Source organism: Phodopus roborovskii, unplaced genomic scaffold (assembly GCF_943737965.1).
Source record: "Phodopus roborovskii unplaced genomic scaffold, PHOROB, whole genome shotgun sequence".
Classification (NCBI taxonomy): domain Eukaryota; kingdom Metazoa; phylum Chordata; class Mammalia; order Rodentia; family Cricetidae; genus Phodopus; species Phodopus roborovskii.
The window spans coordinates 9627501-9651397 of NW_026126424.1; the positions used below are offsets into that span (position 1 = coordinate 9627501).

Genomic DNA, 23897 nt, shown 5'->3' on the forward strand with positions numbered 1-23897 from the left:
TGCATTCTAATTAATATTTGCTTAAGTCCATCCCTGGCTGTAAGGGAGTTCCCCATTCCCATAGAACGTTATGTTGTACAAATCCCCACAAACTGGGGTGGTGTGCTGCTGTGGAAGGGACACTTGGGGGCCTGATCAAGCATGGGGCTGTGAACAGGGAATGGAGGCTCTAGAGGGGCACATTCTCTGGGAAGACCACACACACAACAGCCCAACACCAGCCTTTGGGGACAGACCAACCGCCTTGCCATATGATCCCCACCACTCCCTGACCCGCAGCCTGTGTGAGTTACTCCACCTCTTTGTCTCTGGGTTTTCTCCTGTGTCAAAATGAGAAACACCGTGGCCCATAGCTGTTCTCAAGACAGTTCCACGGGGCTTTGGGTGGGGTGAAAGGGAAGGGCTAGCGCATCCGAGGGACGTCTCCAGGACAAAACTGAAGGAGGGTAGGAAGACCCTGGGTATCCCAGCTAAGGGAGATCATGAGTAGCGGGTACAGTAGCTTAGAGGCTTGGGTTAGGGAACACGGGCTGAAACCTGCAAAGGGTTAACAATGGTGTGGTATACACCAGTGTCTCCAGCATCCCACCCTTACCTCCAGCCCCCCATTCTCTACCCCACCCTCCTATCTCCCGTCCCCCCATGCATCGCCCACCCCCATTCCTTAACTCCCATCCCCCACCCCATCCCGCCATCCCTCATCCCCCCATCCCCCCATCCCCAAGGACACTTCCATCCTCACTCCAGGGATGTGGTATGAAGCATCTTCCTGGCCACCACTGATTGGTCTGGGAGAGGGCCCCTCATCCACTCTGGAAGAAGAAGTAGCCAAGGACCAATATGGCTGAGAAGTCAGCACTCCAAAAGAAGAGGGACAAGGGTGACTGGAGCCCCCGTGACATGCAAGTTCTAAGCACAAACCCTTATAACATACAGCAAAGTCCCCTGAGACTTAGCCAATATAAGCTGGGTCTCATTTGTGACCAAAGCAGTTCTAATTAAGCAAGGCAGGGATCAGACACAGAGGGCCTGGCGCTGGGGGCTGAGGGTCAACTCTTCATTCCATGGACAATGCCATTGAATGGGAAGGCACAGGTACACAAAGGTCTTTAGAGGGATGGAATCTGCTGCAATTGGCAGAGGCTGGGTGGAGCAGGGCTCTGAGGCACAAGGCCAGTGCAGTCGTTTGACATGTGAGGAATGTCCAAATCTGTATTTCCACCCCTTCCAGTGAGTGGCAGGCTCCGGGGTCCATATGGATAAACCCAGTCATTCATGGCTACTGGCATCTCCTCTGACCTCATTACTCAGACGACCCTCAAAACTACCTTTTGTTAATGAAAAACAATCCCATTTGAGTTCAATTCTTGTTGAAGCATCTGCAGTAGCCACTTCCTATGATTTCTGCCTTCAGTCCTACAACCTGCTATCCACAACGACACAGGACTCATATCAAGAGATTCTAGTCACAGTTGCACCAGGCTAAGGCAGACATGAGAACCTGAATGCCTTTCAGTCTTACTCCCTAATTAATGGGCTTCTAATACAAAGCAATTCCTTCCCTAGGGCTCCTGTCCATGAGGGCCAGGGGCCCAGACCCCCATCCTGCCCAATCCCGTTCTCCTTACAGCTCCACAAGCCAAACCGCAGCCTTGCCTTACACTGAACCTGCTAATTGGCTGGAATCAGCTCTGAACTTGTCAGGAGGGCCCAGCTCATGCAAGGGTCACGAATACTGAGGATCTTGGCCCAGGACTAAATGATGGGGAAGATGGGCATGAGGGAACAAGTGTGTGTGGGTGGGTCTAAGAGCCCACAAATTTGCATAAAGCTTTCTGGCTCTTAATTGGGTCTACAGGTTGTGGAGGCCTGAGGAAATACTAGACATGTCTCCAAGGGCTCATAGGCACCTACAGATAAAACGTAGCTTCCTCCCATAAGGCCCCCAAATAACTTGCTGTAATGTCCTCATGCACCCCTGTTCCATAGCTTCCCAAATAGACTGTTCCCTAAGTCCCCTCTTTGTGCCTCAGCAGTGTGGATGGAAAAGCAGACTGACACCCCTGAGGATGCTGACTGTGCATCCTGGCTGGAGTCCCGGGGGAGGGGACTGGGGAGCTGTCGGAGGGGAGAAAGACAAGGTGTCGGAAGGGTCGAAGCTTAAGCTAATTATCTAAAGTGGAAAAGAGTCCACTCAGACTGTAGGCAGCAGTATGAGAGGCCCTCAGGACATCAATTTGGCCTCATTTGCTTTCCAGCCCAGAGCCTAGCCCAGAGTCACACACATACACAGCTGTGCCCAAGCAGGCACTTTCTGACAGACAGGGATTGAGCCCATCTGCTCACCTTCTACTTGGTAGCTCTTTGTCACTGAGTATGGGGAAGAGATTTACAGGGCAGTTGAAGACAGGTGACCTTAGGCACATGACTTTTTTTTTTTTTTTTTTTTTTTTTTTCCTGGCACTCAGGGGTGAGAATTCTCACCTCATCGAGAAAACTAATACTCAAAAAGAATCTAGTCCCATAGCCAGCACAGGCAGACACTTGCTTGAACCAATATGGAACCAGAAACTTCTTCCAAAGATAATTCTTAGCAACAGACATGAAGTTTCTTTTTACCAAAAAAAATTAGAACATAACCTATGAATAAAATCCACCAGGAAGTTTTAGAGATCTGGCCTTTAAGAAATTATTAAAATAATTTTCAATTACACTGATTGATTATTTGATTGACTGATGGTGTGTGGGGGCATTGGAGGACAACTTGGTCTCTCCTTTGACCATGTGGGTTCTGGGGATCAAGCTCAAGTTGTCAGGCTTGGCAGCAAATGCCTTTACCCACGGAGCCATCTCGCTGGCCTCTGAGAAATTAGTTCTAATGGAATTAAAAAATAAAAACCATCTGTTACACACTTTTATGCAGATGAAGCTGGTCCCTTAGAAGACGTGGTGATGCGCGCAGATTTCGACCTTAAATGACTCACAGACTAATACCTATCTATATACAGCTGGCCCCAGATGACTCGCAAGGCCACAGTCGCAAAGATGCCAGAGCCTCACACAGGAGTGCAGGAAGGTTTTGAGATGTGTGCAAAGCTGAGAGTTCCTTGTTTACTCTATGCCTTCTTTGGAGCCTTGAACATTTAGTTAGAAAACAAAAAGCCCAAAACCAGAAAATCTTACCAAATTCTCACAAATAAGATAAATTTCTGGTCAGTCATTCATTTTATGATCAAGGCTGGAAATTAGATTACTAGAAACAAAGAAGAAACTGCATACAAGAAAAGATGTGGGGGGCGGGAAGAGGGGAAGAGACTGGGGGGGACACACAAGCAGGCAGGCGTCTGGGCTTTTCTGTTCTACTCTGGAGTATCTGGCCACAACACCCAGAATGCCATTAGGGGTCTCACACAAAAGCTTTCTTTCTTCGGCCTTGGAACAGTTTATTAGATTAAGGGGGACAGCTACAGCAACAGTGCAGGCCTCTTATCGAGTTGTACCAAACAACTCCATAGGCCAGGGTTTTTAAAGAGATCTTACCCAGAAATTATGCTCACAAATTTAGCAGTCTGACTGGAGTTCTAGCTCGAGTGTAAAATTGGTCTAATTTCTAAGTGAAATCTGTTGTACCCTGAGCTCAGGTAGGAATCCTGTGGCATGGTGGATGCTGTGCTGGGACACCCAAGCTGGGCCAGTGCAGGGATTCAAGATGACAGACTCTCATCTCTGATTCTCTAAGCACTGACAAACACGAAAAAGCATGTCACTATCCCTGATAACACCTTGATCATGTGGGGAAAAGTCAAACCATCCCCAAACGTGTGTCTTGGGACAGCCAACCCACAAATCACTCTGAAATGCTCTGCCTTTTCGAGTATCTTGCAAGAACCCCACCTAAACATCATGTTCCTTGTAGAATTCAGAAACCCAGCTCTTTAGAACCCAGTCTTTTGTTGAATTTCAAACTGGCCAAGTTTAAAGCCAAATTCCAAAGTGTACACATAAACGATTTAGTTATGAGCCTATCTTCTAACAGCTGAGCCATCTCTCCAGCCCCATAAATGACTTTTAAAGACCAGATGGTATTTTTACAATCAAAACCCTGTCTGAATGGATCATAAACTCCCCCAAACAAATACATCTCAATGGCTTCCATAACCCTTAGCTCTACCCATAGCCAAAAGAGATGAGATTCTCTATAGATCTCAGGGCCAGCAACTTTTAGTTCAAGCCCTTGGATGCACCAATATGAAGTAAACAAAAAGATGAGACAGCATTTGTGCCGGTGTGTATATATGACACTGTATATATGTGGACACTGCCTTTGAGGCTTGATGGGAGATGCCATTCTGCAAATATGTTTCTATACTGGTTAATGAATAAAGCACTGTTGGCCAGTAGGAAAGCTAGATAGGCGGGACTAGGAGACAAGGAGGATTGGAGGAAGTAGTAGGGAGGAGTCAACATGGAGAGATTGGAGAGGGCAGAACCGCCGGCCCCCTTTCTCCAGTAAGATAAGACCATGTGGAAATACTTAGATTAATAGAAATGGGTTAATAATTAAGACAGAGCTAGCTGATAAGAAACTAGTACCTGGCCAACAGCATTATATCTAATACAGAGTCTCCGTGTATTAATTGGGGCTGGCGTGGCAGTGGGACCGGTGGGACCAGCGGGACCAGACTGGTGGGAAAACAGGGGCTTACCTGAAATACTTTATTATATCACAGCAGGAGGCCCCCAGCAGGTCTCAGAGGGGGATGTTATCACTAACCCTGATGACTTGAGTTTGATCCCTAGACCAACATGGTAGAAAGGGAAAACTCAGACCCCCAAGTTGTTTTCTAACCTCCACACATGTATTATGGCATGTGCACACCTATCCCACCCCACTAAAGAAATAAAAATCCAAAGGTAAATCATGGCAACTATGAATTCACAGTTCCTATTTTTAAGCCAGGTGTGCATACGGCTCTACAGACTAGAAGTTTCTTATGTTAACAATGTGATTGATTCCAAAGCTTTTACTTAAATCAATAATTGACTTTGGAAAGAAAGTTCCAAAGATGAAAAGAACAAATGCAAAATTTATATTCCTGCTTAGTACGGAAAGCCCCAAAGCATCCCTACCTCTCTTAGCCCAGTGAGCGTATGGTGTCTTGGCCTGTGCTTCCAGATGCTTCCAGATGTGGACAGTATGGTGACATTGCACCGAAGCATGTGCTGGTCATGAGGCCATGGTAATTGCAATCAAAGTTGTCTATTATTGATTGTAACCGTTGTCAGGCAGATGGTAATGAAGGATCTTAAGGAAAGGGTTCCTTATTATAAGTCACCTATCCCTATGGCCCTGCCACCCTCTAAGTGCTCAACACTTAGTGGTGAGCACCTCTGGCCTTACCTTGGCCCCCTACCTTTGAACCTTTCTTTCCAGTCCTCCCTCTATAGCTCTGCAATGCTCCCCAACCCCCTAACATGCACGTGACCCTGCTGGCTTTGAGTCCGCAGGAACTGTAAAACACTTTGATAGTCTTCAGCTCAACCCCCTTCACCCAAACCCAGGCCCCAGACTGTGCCTGCTGGCCCTGCTGGCCTCCCTACCTGGATGTGAGAGAGGCACAAATGGCATGGCAGAAGGACTCCATGCCTGGAAGTGCTCCCGGTCTCACGGTCTCTTTGAGACAAGGCATTTGAGAATTGGCCAGCGGTACTGCAGAGCCCCCAGGAACCTGTTTGATGAGGTCAGTGGAGGTTTCCAGCCCCTTCTGAGAAAGGGATCAGTAGGAAAGAGACACAAAACCTCAGCAAGTTTCAGTGACCTGTCTTCATTAATGTGCTGCTGACACTTAAGCACCTGGGTGACATCACTTGCTCTTTCGAGTCCCTAAGAACCTCATCGTCTTGGGCAGATTCTGTAGATGGCTCTCACCATTCCCCCATTTTGTAATTCAGCCTATGTGATTTATCACCCCACAGAGCAGATTCCCACTCCAGTACCATTACAAACTGATTTGCAATTTTCAGCTAAGTGAAGATGCTTCGTTTCCCTGCTGTACGTGACTTTCCCTTTCGCAGACAAACGATGATTACAAGGGCCATCAGATGCTCTTGCGCAGACAGGAAAACCATCAATAACCCCAGAGAGCCCAAGTCCAAGAGATAATTCATTACCCAGACTTATCAAACCCTTATCAAAGAGACTCAGCCGCCATGAATGGGAACCAAGCAGGCCCTCTACAGAGCTCTGTGCTTGTCAAACTTCCGAGAAACACTCATTAAAATTCTCCTGCTCCTGTGTGCAGACTAAAGAGACTAATTTAATTGCAATTTTTTGTGGATTGGCGTTTTGAAGTAGAGCACCCTGCAAGCAGGAACTTAATCCTACATCCAAACTAATTACATTAGAGTCACTCTGCTCGGAGCCCACGGTTCCCTTTGATGCAGGCGGTCTCTCCTTTCATCCACACTCATCCTCTGGGCAAGGTCTCCTCTCTGCGTTCCTTTCCGTTCCCACCCTGCAGGATCAGGAAGCTATGGCTTTGCCTGCTCTGTTTTATTCTGAGGAAACATCAAGGGACCGAAAAGCCTCCCCCCACCCCTCCACCCCAAACTGAAGGAGACAGGTTTCAGACTGAAGACCAGGGCAGCTAAGCTTCAAAAACTGCAGGGAACCCAAAGGAGACAAACAGCTTATTTCTTCTATTCACTGGCAAAGCTACTCAGTGAATTCATCTGCTCTAAGATCTCCTTCCACCTTGGCCCCTAAAGGCACGCTAAGCGCCTGGCTTACTTTTGACAAAGTGTTGTTTACCCTGGGCCACTCAGAGCTCAGCTCCAAGGTGATGGTTTTTCTCCTTTGTCTGTTAACCAATAACTAAGAGATTTTCAGTAGGCCATCTGTGAACACACTGCCCTGCTCCAGCCAGGGTGGGGACCTTCTCTCCACATCAAATTTAGATGATGGTTTCTGGAGTAGCCGGAAGTAGACTGGACACCCAATCATTCTCTGAGGCAGCCCTGCATCCTGATTCCCATGGAGAAACCCTGAGTGCCACAGTTATGGTCAAAGATCACTTGGTTGCACTTAATAGTTTAATGGGCTGATGACATGATGGGCTTGAAATAAAGGCTGAGCACAAAACTCCCTCTAAAGCATTTTGGTCCTTTCACCATGCCCTCAAGAGACTCCCATAATACTTTTCTCTCACACAGGGTTGACATGTGCTGAAAGAGACAGAACAAATGAGACATCAATCACTGTTCAGTGAGATTTGCATTCAGAAATAGCAGTGTTTATTTAGTAAAGGTCTACAGAGAATGGAGACAACAGACTGTGGGGTTGAGGTGGGCCATGACAAGACGGTTTGAAGACTAGATGACCAGAACGTACAGTATAAGATCCGAGCCAGAATTTTTGATCACTGGTAATTTAACCTCATTGATTCAACATCTTACTGTAAATTATAAATGAGTTGGAACATAGCTTTTAACCAAAATAGATGTCCTATTTGCCCTTCGATAAGGAATGTCAGAAAATCAAAATCAACTTAATTTTAACACCATCCTTTTCTCAATTCATCTTGAATGGGTGGAGTTTTGATGAATCAATGAATGTATCACAGTTGAAAGGCACTGGGGGATGTAATTAGAAGCAAAATCGAGATGTGCCAACACATGCAGAGGAAAGGGGAAAGATTCAGATAGTCTTCTAGTGTGGGATATGGAATAAATGACTTTCAAATTTTCTCTCCAAAATAGAACTGTGACTAATAACTGTCTTAGAACTCTGATCTGGGATAGAACTTAATGTGTCAGTGCTGCATACATAGTAGTAGGCTTTCAGTAAAACCAAACTACTAGTCACAACATGGATTTAGGCTCTGTAGCAACTTCACTGCTTTCAATATATAACTCGCTGATCCCTTTAAAGGTATATGTTTCCCAGAGGAGCTCAGGCCACTTGACACCCACAAATCTTGTGTAATAAGCTATTTTTAAAGACATAAATATTGCACTACGTGCTGTACAATGCTTCACTTGGACAAGACACTCAACACAACACAACTGAGACCTCACAAAGCCGCACAATGTACCCTGAGAGCTAATAGCTAAGAAGAATCTCTGTCTATCACAAGAGAACGCATGATTGGGGCCTTGTGTTTCACGATTTGAGTAGATTTAATGAAATGATGTCTAGAATGAAAGTCATCCAGAATATCTATAAAGAAAATAACCAGAAACACTTAGCCTGGACACTTAAGGGCTCCTGAGGGCTGCTGGAAGCATCTCAAGGTTTGTGAGGCTAATGTGTCCCAAGATCACAGGCCAGATATTCCTGATTCAACTCCCCAGAGAAATGGATCCAGAATTTCTCTTATCCATGTTTCTAGGTGTTCATTTACACTAGCTCATGCAACCTCAGAATAGACCTGCTCACAGTCTGGAGGCGGGGAATGTACATCTGACAGCTAGAATGCCCACCTGACCAGAGCCAGGAATATGTTGAAGCTGCAGAGATTTTTGAGCCAAACAAGATGGGACCTTGTAGAATCTAGCACTTAGATTTGAGATTTGTTCAAATGTGGGGACACGCCACCTCCTCTAGAAATGTCAACACTCTGTGAAGGCTCAGGAGACCAGTTGGGAAGCTAGTGAGGAAATCTGGCAAGAGATAATGAGGCCTGAATTAACACAGTGGTGGTGGAAACAGAAGGGAAGAATCCAAGGAGAGCTATGTTTAGGTGCAACTGTGAAGCCTCAGTGATTGATCACATGTGGAAAGTGAGTAAGGGGAGAGGTATGGGTGCCCTGAAAGGATGCATGAGTCACCAACAACCAATAAAGAAACACAAGAGTGAGGCAAACAGATTTTCAGGAGAAGGTAGAGTCTGGGGTACTGGTGTGGCATCTAAATAGGACTGTTCACTGGACTAGGGGGGACTGTGGAGATAGGTTGCCTAGACACACAACGTGTGGTCGATCCTCCCTGTATTAGAAGAGCCTAGCTCAGCTCCCCCCTTAGAGATGGAATACAGCATGAGAAGAAAGCTGGGATGTTGGTTTGGAAGAGGCAAAACTAGAATGAAAACCAGGTGTGGGGCTGGTAAGAAAGACCCAGAGGGCTAAGGAGGGTGTAGTCTCCTGGAGGTTGGAAGAGCAGTTTCTGGAAGCAATAACTGTGAGTGTCAAGTGCAGCAGGATGTTCCAATCGATGAGTTAGGTAGCAGCCGCCGGCTTTGATCATGTACAGGTCATTGGGAAAGGGGCTGAGCAGTGCACAGGGAATGGGGAGCACCAGAGCATGTTTCCAGGCTACAGGAGAAAGCAGAGGAGATACTAAAGTTCCCCATGGAGAGGAGGGACCAAGGAAAGGAAGCTCGAGGAGCACAGGAGACGGGATAGGCCTGGGCCAGGGACAGCGGACTTCATCCTCACCAGCTACAGGAATGAAGCAATGGACGTGGAAATGAGTTGGAGTTGAGGGAACTGTGGTGGCGGGGGAAGGCAGAAAAGATCCTGCTGGGTGGCCCTGACTGCTACTTCCAAGAAAGAAACCATGTATTGGCGAGTATCTAAAAGGACAACAGGAGCATGGGCATGACCCGAGCACAGACGCAGGAATGGTGGGAGGCTGGAAGAGCCTGTGTTGGGAGAGATGCTGTTTATGTTCCACACTCAGCCTACATTCAGAACAGTCATCAAACTTCACCTGACTCCTCATCCCAGCTCTTCAGTGGGGTGTGACCTTCCTCTTCCCAGGACATACACCCGTGTGCTCCATGTCACCCGCTTTTCTCCACCTGATCTCCCCATCTGGTCTCCTTTTCACTCAGAGTTCTAGACTGATGTCTTTCCTGCCTCACACACATGCCCCTGCTGTTACCTCTTCTGGAAAGTTCTATGGCCAGGGCTGGCGTTAAAAACCTCTAGGATATCTCAATAAGCTGTGTTGTGCTCGTCTGTCTGCCTTCCTTCTTCCTTCCTGCCATAGGCATGGAGAGAACTGGCTGTGTCGTCATGCCCCAGCAGCCATGGAGGGCTCCTTCCTGGTAGGAACTCATCCCTGTTCCCCTAGTACACCCAGGGTCTAGATGCAGTGGATGAGTGAAGCTGGGAGGGACAGATGAGGCTTTTAACATTTTCTCCAGTCCCCTAGTGAGAACCCAGGATCTGGGATAGTCATTCCTTTATGTGTAGTCATCTTTATAAAACTATACACATATCCACAGTAGAGGACCAGGGAAACTTCTTAGCCACAAAAATTAACACACTGATTATGGGTTCCATGAGCTAGACAGTAAGTCCAGAGCCAGAGAGCAGCAACATCTCCCAGGGCTATGACAGTTGACGACAGAGATGCCACTGTGGCATCTAACCCTATGACACACTTCTTTCCTCTCTAACCAGAACATTCAAATTGCTTGTCAGTTAAACCTCACTGAGCCATCCTTGGTAATGGCTTTAACCCTAGAAGGAGGGCCCTGCTGTGTCCTGGTGACCTCTTACTCTAGACATGGCTGGGAGGCCTCTCCACTATTCTACTAATCTTAGTCTTCCCCACTTCTGTTGAAAGCTCTAGGATGTTCTTTCTACAACACACACACACACATACACACACACACACACACACACACACACACGTGCATGCACATGCACACACACACATGCACATACATGCACACCCCTCTTTGACCTCTCCAGTGTCATTACAGTGCTTAGCTCAGCCTGACTTTGAAGTTCAGCAGGTGCTGAATCCCCAGGCAGCTATTCCCAGGGCCTAACCCTGTCCCTGATTCCCCTGTGGTTTCTCCAACAAAAAGAAGTCCTCAGCTGGGATCTAAGCTGGGATCTAAGCTCTGATGTTGGTTGGGGAAGACGGGGACATAGCCTCTGTCAGGCACGTCCTGACACTGATACTCTTTTCACAAAGAAGCTATGGTGGGCTCTTTAGTGTAAGGCCTGGGGGCATAAATGAGCAACTAGCACCCACCAGGAGGAGGGGCTGAGTCACTTGGAAGGATCCTCATCATGGCTTTTGAGCTGACAATGTATCTGCACTGGTACAAAGGCAACCGGGCCACTGTCATTGTTAGAATGTGTCACTCTTACTCAGGCTATCCAGGTAACGTGACCCAGAGAATGAGCTACGGGAAAAATGAGTGGGTCTGTCACTCCACCATATTCTTCACAGGAGGAAGGTGGCTTTAAATGAAACCAAGTGCCAGGGGCCTGACACTTCATGGATGGCCAGTGTGAAATCCTGGGCTGAAATATGGATTGAATAGGCTTCAAATCTCCCCACAGAGGGAAGACAAGAACATGTCAAGCCCAATGAAACATGCTAGCACAATTCAGGATCTTTTCACTATATGGTGGCACATAATGACTGCAAAGATGGCTCAATCCCAGTGTGGGAAAGTCTGCACTCACCATTCTTCCTAACAATGGCAGCTCATGGACAAGACCATTGGACCGGACTCAATGGCCTGTTCTTAACCAAGCCTTGCTGGCCCATTTACCCACATAGTCTCTGTATTCTATCTTTCTGTCCAAGCAGTTTTGGACAAGCAGCATTTCAACACTTGCATGGTAGTTTCTGTCCCTTAGATTTCTCCAATAAAATGGTAGCACTTTATGACCAGATGCTGGTACAGTGGGGAGTTCCAGAGCTACACTGTCTCTATCTATCTCTTCCTCCCTCCCACAAGCAAAAATATCAATTATCAGAGACAAAGGGGCCAGAAACAATTGGATCCCATTGCCAGCCTCTAAAATGTAGTCTTCCATGCTTTCTTAACCAAAGTCCTTCTGCAGTCCCTTAAAGGACACAGTATGCTTTCTGCCATAGGCTGCCCCCTGCTATCTCCCTGCCCACACCTGGCTGTCATGTCTAGGGTTTGTGGATACTCCTCCCTCAACCCAGAATACCATTTCCTCTCTCAGGATATCCTCTACTAACTCTGGTAGGCTTAACAGAGACCTGTCCCCCCCCCCCCCAAGGAGTCCTCCACTGCGGCTCTAAACTCCAGCACAGACTACACCAGATACCCTCCTCTGGGGAGCCAAGGTATTTTCTACCAACTCTCTGATAAACCTTTCAGCCTGTCAATAAACACCTGCCCAGCCCTGCAGCAGATCTCTCCAAATTAGAGACCGGGTCCTAACTAGCAAAGGCCCGACACACAAAGGTATGAGATCAATTATTGTTTCCTGACCTAAGACCTAAGCAGGATGAAATCAGCTTCTGCTGTTAGTGAGCTCCTGGCAGGGCAGGGCTGGAGCAAGGATTCCTCTTCATTCTTGCTCTTTTTCCTGCCATGTTACGAACTGAGCCTTTCTGTGAGCTTTCTGCTCTACTACGCCTGTCCTCGGTGCTTCTGCTAATGCCGTTTACACCTTGGAGCTAAGGAGCCTGCAGCTCACCCAGACTGGAATGCCTTCCCCAGGCCTCCCTCTTCTTTGATCATCTAAATCCTGAGTCACTAAAAATAAGGGGTTTTAAGAGGTATCTCCTTTAAACACATTCATGCACGCAGGCACACATGCAAAAATCCTCCTTGAAGTATTTCTAAAAACAAAGGCTCACACTGTCTTTTCCCAACTACAGTGCAAAATGAAGTATTAATATACACAGCAGCATCTTGGTTCAGACTTTAATTATCCTAATATGGCATTGTAGAAAGACGATTGGGTTCAAGGCTGGAACATCTGGCTCCCCTTCATGGGGCCCCACAGACTGACTGTGGACAGGCTGTTTCTGAGGCTCAGCCTCCCCTCTAGTGAAAAAGTAAACTATTACCCTGCCCAGTTCACAGAAGTTATTCCGAGGAAACAACCCATGAAAAATGAAGACATTGGAAAGCCTGTTGTAAAAGTAACCAAATGACACTGTGACTTAGCATTCCTGTGGCAAGTCCTTTGAAGTCAGGAATTACTCCTCAACTCTATTCCCAGGTCCACCCACCTAAAAGATCTTTGCACATGTACTACATGGACAGGGTTGCATTCAACGGTCAATGACTTCTAAATTTGAGTGTGCCTTGTTTGTATCATGGGTCTGGGATCTCTTTGTGACCATCCACCAGATGGGCTTAAGCAAAAGCCATTCTTTTTCATGCAGACTGAAGGTTCGCTTTTCTGAAATGGGTGCCAATGGTGAACTGCTTTGGCATGTTAGAGTTGTGACTTTTCGCCTGGCTGGATAAGGGCCAGCAATGTATGTTCAATGCTAACCATTCTCCTCCCACATCATCCCTTCCCAGGGTCTTTGTATATACTCCTAACTACATGCTAAGTTCTGTAAGACCTCTGCAAATCAGATCTTATTCCCAGAGTGCAATTGTGTGATTGGTCTCCTATGCAACCAAGGGACTTTCATATTTTTAGTTTTCTTCCCATACAACCAACACTATTAATAACACCCTGCTTTCTCCTGAGATGATATGGATTAGACCAAATGGAAAGTTACCATGGCTACCGCAGTGTTATTTTGGGTAGGAGACATTCACGCCAAGGGAAGCAGCATGCTTGGTCAAACTGGAGCAGCATTTCCGCCTTGTTATCAGGCAATCAATCCCAATTTAATTTTGAAATCCTAATTGCAACGGAAACTAATTATGGGCAGCACGACCTGACCCCCTAATTAAACTGGGAGTCAATAAAATGATTCTCTGTTATCGTTGGGGCAACTCTGGCACCACGAAGAAGTAAGTACAAGCAGATTGCCTTTCCAGGTAACCAGCTAAGCAAAACAAAACAGGGAACTATCTGGAGGGTCCAGTGGGAGCCACAGTGAGGTATGAGTAGGTCAGTGCTTTTCTGCATGTTCTAAGAGTTGCCATGTAACTGGGTGGGGTGGGAAACCTGGGCAGAAAAGGAAGTCATTTCTAGCAAGAGGCATCCACCAGGATTGATCATAGGGGAGGTCAAGAAAGAATAAACTGAAGGACCCATGGTTCAAGTTAAGCCACTATGTATCCCCTTCTGTGAAGGCCTTGGGGGCATCCAAACAGCTCACCACTAAGAAAGGCCCAGCCATTTATGAGTTGATTCCTCATCTACCAAATGCTGAGCTCATCTGAATTAACAGCAGTTGGCGTGTGGATGTACTTCTATTCGAGGGAGAACTTACTGCCAATCTCTGAAGTGCATGAGTCCCTTTGGGACCTCCCAGTCTATCTTTGACAACTCAAAAAATACTGTTGATGGCATGACATCATCTACCCAATTCCAGAACAATCCATATTTAGGTCGAAAACCATAGCACCCTGCTGGGCTCTGTGATAACACAGGAGCTCTATAGTGAATCAAGAAGGAGCGCGTTCAACCCACAACACCGTACTCTCCTCAAAAGTTCTTGACAGAGAGACACAGAAACAAACTTGCAGAGCAGCTGAGGGTACCCAAACACTCCAACCAGGCGGCAGAGCCAGAGGCCACCTGCTCTCTTCTCGCCCACTGTGTACTTTTCTATAGCTGGGTCTTTCTCTCTGTAGCAGGTCACTTTCCCAAGGCTTAGTTTTTGTGTAGCAGGAAAGGAACAGAGTGTTACAGTCCCATTGTGGCTTGTCTGCCCCTTGGGAGAGGCAGCTCTGCTTTAGGGTGGGAAGGATTCCTTGAGAGCTTTCAGCCTCCAATTTCCCAGGAATAGTTGAGGTCTGCAGTTATTCTGGGCTTCTGGGAGTCTTCTCAAGGCTGACAAATCTCCGGATTGGTGAAAGCCTGTGTTCACATTAATCCTTAGTCCATCATGGGCAGGCGGCACAGAGCACAGACCTTGGATTAAGGTAGTCAGGTCACCCACACAGTCTATCGAAATGTTATGCAAAAGCCACTGGCACTGGTGTCTTGTCACAAAGGTTAAAATGCAAGTGGTAAAGAGAAACACATTTCTGAGCCCTGAAGTGTTTGGGGAGCTGGCTGCAATTTGAGAGAAGATAATTTGTGGTTTCTGTCCATTCTATATATGTTGTGGGTGTATAATGGACCATGTGGTTAAACAGAGCGTGGGACTTGGCCACCTAGCACTCATTCTGAACGGGGGGGGGAAAAGGGACAGAGACAAAGAGAAGGAAGGGAAAAACAGCTTTGCTATACTTGGTTACTTTGGCAAACAATTTCAAACCTGAAAGTGTCCCGAACAACAGAGCTTTGTCCCAAACACGGACAAGGAGCCCCCATTCTCTACAGCCAGGGTCTCAGAAGATCCACCAGACCAAACGCCAGCTTCCTCTAGTGCCCTCTAGAAACGTAGTGTCTTGGGGCCCCAGAAGGATTGAGATGCGCACGGCTCCAAGCCACACCTACCTTGCCTCCAAGGAAAGACCTGCGGTGATAGAAGCAGCACAGGGCTGCTGAGAGGGCGTGGAAAGCGTTGCATTCTTTAGGCATCTTGTCTTCAATCCCAGACACCACACACCTTCATTCAAGTTCAAAGGATGGGGGCATCGGATGGTGGGTCCCCAGTCCTGCTCGGCGCTCTGCCTCTGCGGCTGCTGTCCACAGCCCGCAGCCAAGAGAGTGAGTCGGCTCCTTCTCCCAGGCCAGTCTGTGACTTTTCCCCTCTGCCGAAGCCAATACGATCCACTCGCTCAATTCTGGCCGGCTTGTGTCCAGCCTGCCATGCACACGGTGCCAGAAATTCTCATGTGACCAGACTTGATGAAATTCTAACCCCTCTTATGAGAGGGCTTGTGCTTGAGCTTTTAGCTGTCCCCTAATTCCGAGGCCAGGCAGAAATCGTTATACCCAGCCCCCTCTCTGGACAGCCTTCCCTTCCCAGGGCTGGAACACACCAGGCAATCTGCTCCTAGTGGCTTTGTTTGTTTCTCACCCCAGCACTTAGGGCTTTTTCAGAAGCAGGACAAGTTGTATATATCACACCATCCTAGTGTGAGACAGAGGTTCCTTTCAGGAAAAGGTGGCCCACAAGTGATCGGTTGTGGCTTTCTCTGAGAGTAATCTTAGAAGCGCCGAGAAACCAGGCAGGATCCTGGTCTCCATGCCCACCTCCAGGGCTGTTTATTTTTAATTAGGATGCTCCTGGCAGTTACTATACAGCCGGTAACACTGGCACAGTCATCATTATTAGCAAAGCACTATTGCCTTTTGGTGTTTAATTAGCAAGTCTGTCGGCAAACATGCGGAAGGGCCGGTGCCCTCCCCACCTGGCTGTGCAGTCAGCCGAAGGATGGCAGCTGAGTACTCCCTTGTGACCCAGCTGTTTGCTCTCCTCCCTTCATTCCCTTTAAGTCCTTCACTTTAATTGGGCATCTTCACTTAATTGCCTACCCTGCCCAACCTCCCTTCAGCACAGAGGCTATGCATTCACCACCACCAAAAAGTCCTTCCTAGATGAGTCTATGGAAAGAGGCCTGGCAAGAGCCTCAGATGCCTTGAGGGGACAGCAGTAGATTCCCTCCTTCATTCCAGTTCCAGTGGATGCTCAGCTCTTCTGCTGTTTTTTTTTTTTTTTTTTTTTTTTTTTGTCTGTTTGTTGTGTTTTAAGATCAAACCCAGGTTTTGGCCCCATAGCTTTTCTTCTCCCGCCATCCCATACATTAGCTTTCAGCAGCTCCAGCCCCTTTCAAAAGTGGAATGTGTCCCGAAGTTTCCTAAACTTCACTCAGGCAGAAACCTGTAACGAGGGAGGAACAGAATCTATTCATCCCAGCAAAGAACAACACCGGATGAGGCATGAGAGAGGCATGAGAAATATCCAGTGGTTTAGCAGCAAATCCTCCGAGGCTTTGGCCTTTGGCCGAGGTCAGAACTGCCTATAAAAATAGGGAATTGTTTGTCCAGTGCCCAGTGAGCAGCTTCTATATTTGATCAGAGAGAATGGAGAGTCGCAGGTCTCACAGAGGCTGAGCCTAGGTAGGGCATGTCCACCGCGGGCTCAGGGATCTCATGGCTCTCTAGGCTCAGAAAGAGCAAGGGAAGATGGCTTCGCTTCTTTTGCTTGAGCTTCCTCCCTCACACTTGCTCTGCTAGAGACTGGCTTGGCTGTTGAGAGCCCCTGGGCCCTGTGAAGTCTACCTAAAACATCAAATGGTCAGGGAAGCCTCAAATCGGCTTCCAAGATGGCGGAGCCCAGAGTTCATTCAGTTGGTGGGTCAACAATGTCCTTCAGGGTCTTGTACCCAGGAAGCAGCATTTTCTATCTGCTATCATGTCTGTCAGGTGGGCTCACAGGGTAAGTCTCCAGAGTCCCTTTACAGCAATGACTCATCAGCCCGGGCAAGCACCACTACAGAAGAGGGCCAGTTTTCACCGCCATTATTCCCTTGGTGGGAAATGGCAAGCTCCTTCAGGCAAAAATCCTCTCCAAGAGGCTGGAAAAACATTTCCTGGGCTCAGCAAAAGGGACATCCTCACTCCTGCACATAACTTGCTAACACTAGTTAGCAAAGAGCCTCTGGATTCCAGCCCCCATCTCCAGCAAAAGAGAATGCGTTCTTCAAAGATGTCTATTATTGCGTGTCTATGATGTTGGGGTTGGGGAGGAATGTTCATGCGGTGGTGTCTATACACAGCTCTGTGAAGGTTGCTCTCTTCTCCCAGCTTTAAGTGAGTCCTGGGGCTTGAACCCAGGGCACTGGGCTTGCATGGCAAGCACCTTTACTGAACCTTCTTGCCAGCCTTGGAAATACATTCTTGGAAACAAATACGCAAACCACGTTGACATAAAGTACATAGGGTTATGAAGTCTATTGCTCTAGAGTCAGATCAAAGCAGAACAATGGCTTCAGGTCACTACAGAGTCACCGCTGTTCTGTCACCAGAGATTTCCCCTATTTAAGAAATGTCCAGAGACTATTCCATCAGGATTTAAGAATGGCTAATCTTATTAGATGACTCTTTCCTGAATGCATACTCATATACACATACATTTCTGAAGTAGCACTCAATTCTGAATTTTCTTCTAAAATGGCCAAAGAGATACAAAAATAATGTGTTCTTGCAACTAAAGATGATAATTGCATGACATTCCAAGGTGCCCTTCACTGCCTGGTTAGGCTTTTAAATGTTTCCCATCCACACTGACCAAGCTCCCCCCCCCCCTCAGTCTCTTCACAAGGATTCTTCTCTTCTGGTTGCAAAGAAATAAATAACAAGAATGGTGTGTCATTTGCAGAGACCAAAGGATAAAGGCTCCAATTCCAGACTGCAGAACCCCGTTAACTGATTGCCTGGAACCCAAAATAAAAGATTTTATAGTGCTGTTAACCCTGTCATTCATGTAGCCACAGGAAATGTGGGGTCCTGGGGAAGTGGTTCTCAGTGTTATGTTGGTAAATGAGACTTAAAACCCATTCAGACTTAGTTTTCCGAACACCATGCCTTCTGTGGATGGGAAGGGGGCCTCTGCTAGAATCTCAGTGGAAGGCGAAGGGGCAGAACTCTGGGACAGGTACTGGGGTGTTTTGAAGCACCCCTTTCAGGCCACCCAAGAGGGAAACACCTGGTAGGTGACAGGGCCGAGCCAGGCAGTCCTGAAGGACTCTTACAGGAAATCCCCATTCCTCAGATCAAACACTGTATACCCCATCCAAAATGGAGGGTTCAACAGGAAAAGGGACACCCCCACTCACCAGAAAACACACAAAAGATCTACCCTCCATGGCAGGCTTCCCTTGAGTAGCCCTACTAACTGACCTGCCCTACACTGTCACCATGGAAACTAGAGCAGCCTGCCAGCCACATTCAGCAGTCACATGCTTCCTATTGGCAGCCGTTGGCTCCAGGGCAACTGTGTGCAGAATCCCTTTCCCAAAGTGTCAGAACCACCCCATGTAGAAGCATCTCCATCTTTCACTGTTCAGGACATCAGGGGAAATAATACGACCCGCAGCCTCCATCCATTATCCACCTCAAAACCAAGACACCAAACTCATTTGGACTACTCTGGGTCTCTTTCAAGCGGTCCCAGTGATCAGTGTACTGGGAGGCACTGTCCAGGCTGCAAGGCCCAGCCAGTCCCCACCCAAAGTGAGCAGTCTCAGTTTAGCAATTGGGGTGAACATTAGTCATTGACCTCAAAATAGCTGAGCTTCTCAAGGTGATAGTGAGAGGCTCTCCTCCCCTCCCCCACCCCCACAAAACCGAAGTTCATCCCTGCATCCCTCCCAAGCACACACCGTCAATCCTTTTTGGCTTGTTGTGGTTGGTTTTTGCTTTCCACCAAGTCCTAGTGACCTGGCTTTTGGTGAACAAAGGCATCTTTAATGAGCTATGGGACAAGGCCAAAGGAAACCGTTCTCTGCCTCTGGTGCCCCTGAAAAGAGGGAAAAGTAACTGAGCCTTGCAATGGGACACTCTCTGCAGTGTCCCTGATGGACTCTGGGGCAAACGCCAGGGAAGGGGCCGCAGGAGACAGGTTTAATCAGTGCTCGACTTCCCAAGATGCTGGCACCGCAGCTGCCCAGTTCTGAACAAACACACAGGTCTCCAGCTTCCTTTTGGGGCTTTATCCACCTGGTTCTGGACTTAGAGTCAAGCAAGGTACAGGAAATGGGTTATAAAATCTTCTGTGGCAGTCAAGAAAACCCAGTGGCAAAGGAGGTACTGTGTGTAGGATAGGAGAGGCCATTGTGTGAGGCTGTGAAGGAGGAGCCTGGAATGCCTTGGAGACCCCAAGATGTTGGGAGAATTGTCAGGAAGAGTTATAGAAAGGGGGTCCACTAGCCCAAGAGAGAGAAGTGGACCGCACTCCACGAGGAGGAACGGAAGACACATCTAAGTTCTTTGCCGCAGGACATGGAGTTACACAATTTGGATTTGCTCTGCTGGTCTTTGGTGGACTGTTCCAAAGTGAACTCAAGCAGCATCCACTCTGCATTTCCCTTTCAAAATAGTAGCCGGCTAGTCACATGAGACACTGGACATGCTCTTATGGAGTAGTCTTTGTGTTAGAGGACTTGGTCATGCTAACTGCTCTGAATACTACGGAAAGGCTGGGCAAAGCGGGGATGCCTGGTGGGTCAGGTCTATTAAGTTCCTCTTCCTGTTAGAACACTTTCAGCTTCTGGTCTGCTCCTTAGGACGCCACGCCATCCCAAGTTGTCAGCATCTGTAAGGCAGAGGGAGCTGATGTGGTCCCCACATACGTCCTCACACAAAGCCACGGGGCGTGATGGGGCAGAGCACGTCTCAGGTACCACGGAGGAACAGTGAGACTGGAGGAGAGGCCCACTCTTCTTCAGGGCAGTCGGAGAAGCTAAGGCTGTCTTCAACAGCCCAAACATTCCTCGCTATGCAAAGAAGACTCAGTTCTTGCTCTGCCTCTGGTGGGCAGAGGGCAGGTAATGCTGTTGAGATCTCTGCAGCTCTGGGTGTCCTGGTGGACGCAGAGCCTCTAGAAGCAGGCTCTCCAGTGTGACAGACACTCTCTGACAGACATGATCTCAGGTTGACAGTTTCCCCCGATTCCTCGAGGGGGATGAAGGGAGATGGCCGTTAAATGGTCTCTTTCAGGAAACAGTATTGATCTGCCTAACACAAGGAGACTAAGTACAGTCTCCACAAAGAGATGTCTTTCTATTGGACACTGGGTCCCTGCCCCTCCCCCAACAGCTTTATGTTCTCTAAATGCTATTAAAATTGCATAACTGAATAGTGTGATGCAATAAGCCGTCTTTTTCTTTCTGGCGGTATCTTGTATAATTCTACTCCATACATCCCTCCATCACAACCACCTATTTTTCCTTGGTACCTCCTCAGAAACACTTTATTTCCCAGGCTTTTGTCTCTATGTTGTGGCACTAAGGTAAAATGAAGAAAACGCGCACAGAGGATAAGGCTGTGACTCAGCTTAGCACAGATGAAGACTGGATTCCATACCCCAGCACCACATAAATGGATGTGGTGGTACACGCCTATACTCCCAACACTTAAGAGATGAAGCCAATGGATCAGACGTTCAAGGTCATCTCTAATGATAGGATGAGTCGGAGGTCAGTCTGGGATACACAAGAGGAGGTGGTGGAATGCAGGACATAGTAATTTCAACTCAAACAGCAGACTCAGGCTATCTGGCAGTCCTGGGCATGGCCGTCTTCCCAGGGCAAGAGGCACAGATTCATGGTGCCTGACAGAACATTCCAGAGGGCTCTTATATATCCCCTGTAAAGCCCTGGGAGTCTAGCCCATCCAAGGTGGTTCACCAACTGCTTTGCCAGGCTAGCTCCCATCTCACACTACTATGCAGACATCGAATACTTTGTTTCTGTCATCTCTACTTCTGGACTTTCTCTGCTGTATGTGTTCCCTTTCCCTTCCCTCCTGCTTTTAGTACTTGTGACTGACACAAGCAGCTGACAGGTAATGACTAGACGTAGCACAGGGGTCCCTCTGTGCAGGGGAGCCTTCAAAAAGCACCCCGCCCCAACCAGGAGCAACTGAGCCTTTTTCCCACCTTACAAGCGCTTCTGTAAATTGGCACCTTCCAAAAACTGGGCTGTGAGACAGACATCCACGTGGCTCTAACGTGGCTCTGAACACGCTCCAGACTAGAAGGGTGGGACTGTGAGAGCTCGGCGTGCCAATAGCCAGTCGAGTAACCATAGGAAATTAAGATGGCTGTTCCCCAACTTACAGGTGATCAGAGGTCTGTCCCCAACACATAGAAGCCACAGTCAGCCTTGAAGAAAGGCACAAGAAACCGCCCTCTACTGCCCCCTATTACCTGCTGGGCTACTAGACCTGTGTTCTCAGAGAAGGTGGACAAGGACTTGAGCCACTGCCATACTGCAGCTGGTGCTTAGGGCCCTTCTTTTAAAACTGAGAAGAAACAGGAGATGGTCAAGAGTTCTCAGCCTTAAAAGTATATTTTAATCCTTGAGTTTAAAACCTGGAAATCAAAATTATTTGTTTAACCACACTTGCTCAGATGTCTCAGACAGACCTCTGTGTCTAGGTCATCTGAGGAGCTATTTATGGGAACAGGTAGGAAACATCTCCACAGTGTCTGCCTCTATGCCCACCCCCAGTGCCCATCTACGACATCTAAGCTCTCCACCGGCCACCTGGTCCCAGCCCATCAGACGGAGCACCTGTGGGCAACTCCCATGGGATATGGGTGACATCCGCCACCCCGCTCATTGCCCTTGTTCCACTCTGGCTACAGACTTGGACTTTGGTTTACATTCTAGCCTGCTGAGCTGCCAATCTCACTCCTCCAACACTGGGCCGCTGTTGCCATGACAACAGATCTTTGGCTTCTGCTTAGAGTCCCCTGAGAGCCATCTCCCTGGTGCCTGATTTCTTCACACTGCTGTGGTTTATATTACTGGAGTGTCTGGTGCCAGCTACTTCTAGAGTCATGCCAGATCTAGCCCCATGAAGGCTCTTGCCTCCTTGTCCTTGTACAGATGCTGCCCATCTGTATCCCTAAGAAGCTATCCTCTGCCCCCTCTCCCCTTCGGCCCTTAACAGCAAGCATTCGCCAGTCACAGTGCATTCCTAAGCCATCCCACTGCAGCCCCTCCTGAAGGCCGAGTGGACCAGCTGGCTACCAAGGAATGCACAAAGGGCAGGGCTGCCAGAGAGCAGGGCAGGCAGGCACCAGGTGGGAGGAGGCATCAGGGTCAGCCCCACCCACTCCACCCAAGACAGAAAACAGGGAATTTTAGCCACCGAGCACTTCAGTAGGAAAATGGCCGTTTGTCATGTCATGTCAGAAACATCCTGGATATTATCATCTGGATGACCCAATGGCTACTCCTGCATTCTGCCAAAATAGCGCTAAGAATCCATTCAGATGAGGAGTTCTTTACTTCGGGGTGAGGTGCGGCTTCCCTGAACCGTACAAGCTGCTGTGTGAGGAGTTACTCATTGGAGAAATGGGTTACTGCTTATGCTCAATTCTCAAACACTTAGGTGACCTAGAAGTCTTCACTGATTGCTTTCTTTAAAAACGTAATCTTTTATTTTATTTATTTATCCATTTATTTTGTGGAAAAACAAATCCATTATTAGTGTGTGTGTGTGTGTGTGTACATGTATGTACACACATGCACATGGGAATCCATTCTCTCCATCATCAGGGATCAAACTCAAGTCATCAGGCTTGATGACAGGTGCCTTTACCTGCTGAGTGTCACCAACCCGAGAGTCAGAAAGGCTTTTCAATATAACTAGTAAGAAAGATGTGAACAAAATACTCTAGTGGTCATGAACGTGACTGAGGACAACTTGTCTGGTTGCCATGGACACAGTTTGACTTGACAGGGCTGTGACTGGTAAGAGGAGGAGCCAGGCAAGCAGCATGGAGGCCCCTTATGGCTGAGAAGTAACTTTCCCACTTGTAAGAGAGAAGCCCTTGCCCTCCTCAGGAGGAGGGTGTTGCTGAATATCACAGTAAACGTGGAATATGAACACAGCAACCCCTTGGCAGTCACACCTTTGGGGAACTCATTGAGGAAGGCCACAGCAGCCACTGACATCTTTCTACCTCAGTTCCTAGTGAGTTTCCCAAAATCCAGTCTTTCTACAGAAAATTCTACCAGTGTCTCATTTAACACACCAGGAGACCGGCATCATTTTCACTTATTCTGTAGAGTGAATAATGAAAGCAAGTCAGGATCTGCTCCATCAGATGTGTTAATAGAAGCCCATCACACCTGATTGCCAGGACTGCCTTATCTAAAGCAAATCCAGGCAGCAGACCTCCCTTCAACCATCCATCCAGTGACAGGCATTCCTACAATATGGGCTCATCTGGAATGTCAGAGACACTAGATAGCATGTGATTGGCGGGAAAGAGCAGGGCATAGACTAAGGATGCTGACAGCAGACTCTCAGGACCAGGAGGCAGCAGAACCTCAGGTACTGAATGAAGGCCAGGAGCACCTCTGTATATAGACACAAGCTGTGCCCTTGACAGGGAAAGGCCAGAT

General features: G+C 47.9%; 1 protein-coding gene across 2 annotated transcripts in view; it reads right to left on the reverse strand.

Annotated features, from left to right (window-relative positions):
• Bcar3 (BCAR3 adaptor protein, NSP family member) overlaps positions 1–23897 on the reverse strand; it is a 109409-nt gene that overhangs the window by 29294 nt on the left and 56218 nt on the right. The window contains exon 1 of one of the 2 annotated variants that reach the window (XM_051185575.1): positions 15307–15922. The exons of the other annotated variant lie outside the window; for it this stretch is intronic. Coding sequence (XP_051041532.1) covers positions 15307–15390 — 84 coding nt within the window. The 5' untranslated portion in view covers positions 15391–15922. Of the gene's footprint in view, positions 1–15306; positions 15923–23897 lie in introns of those variants that run through there. 2 annotated transcript variants of the gene reach the window in all.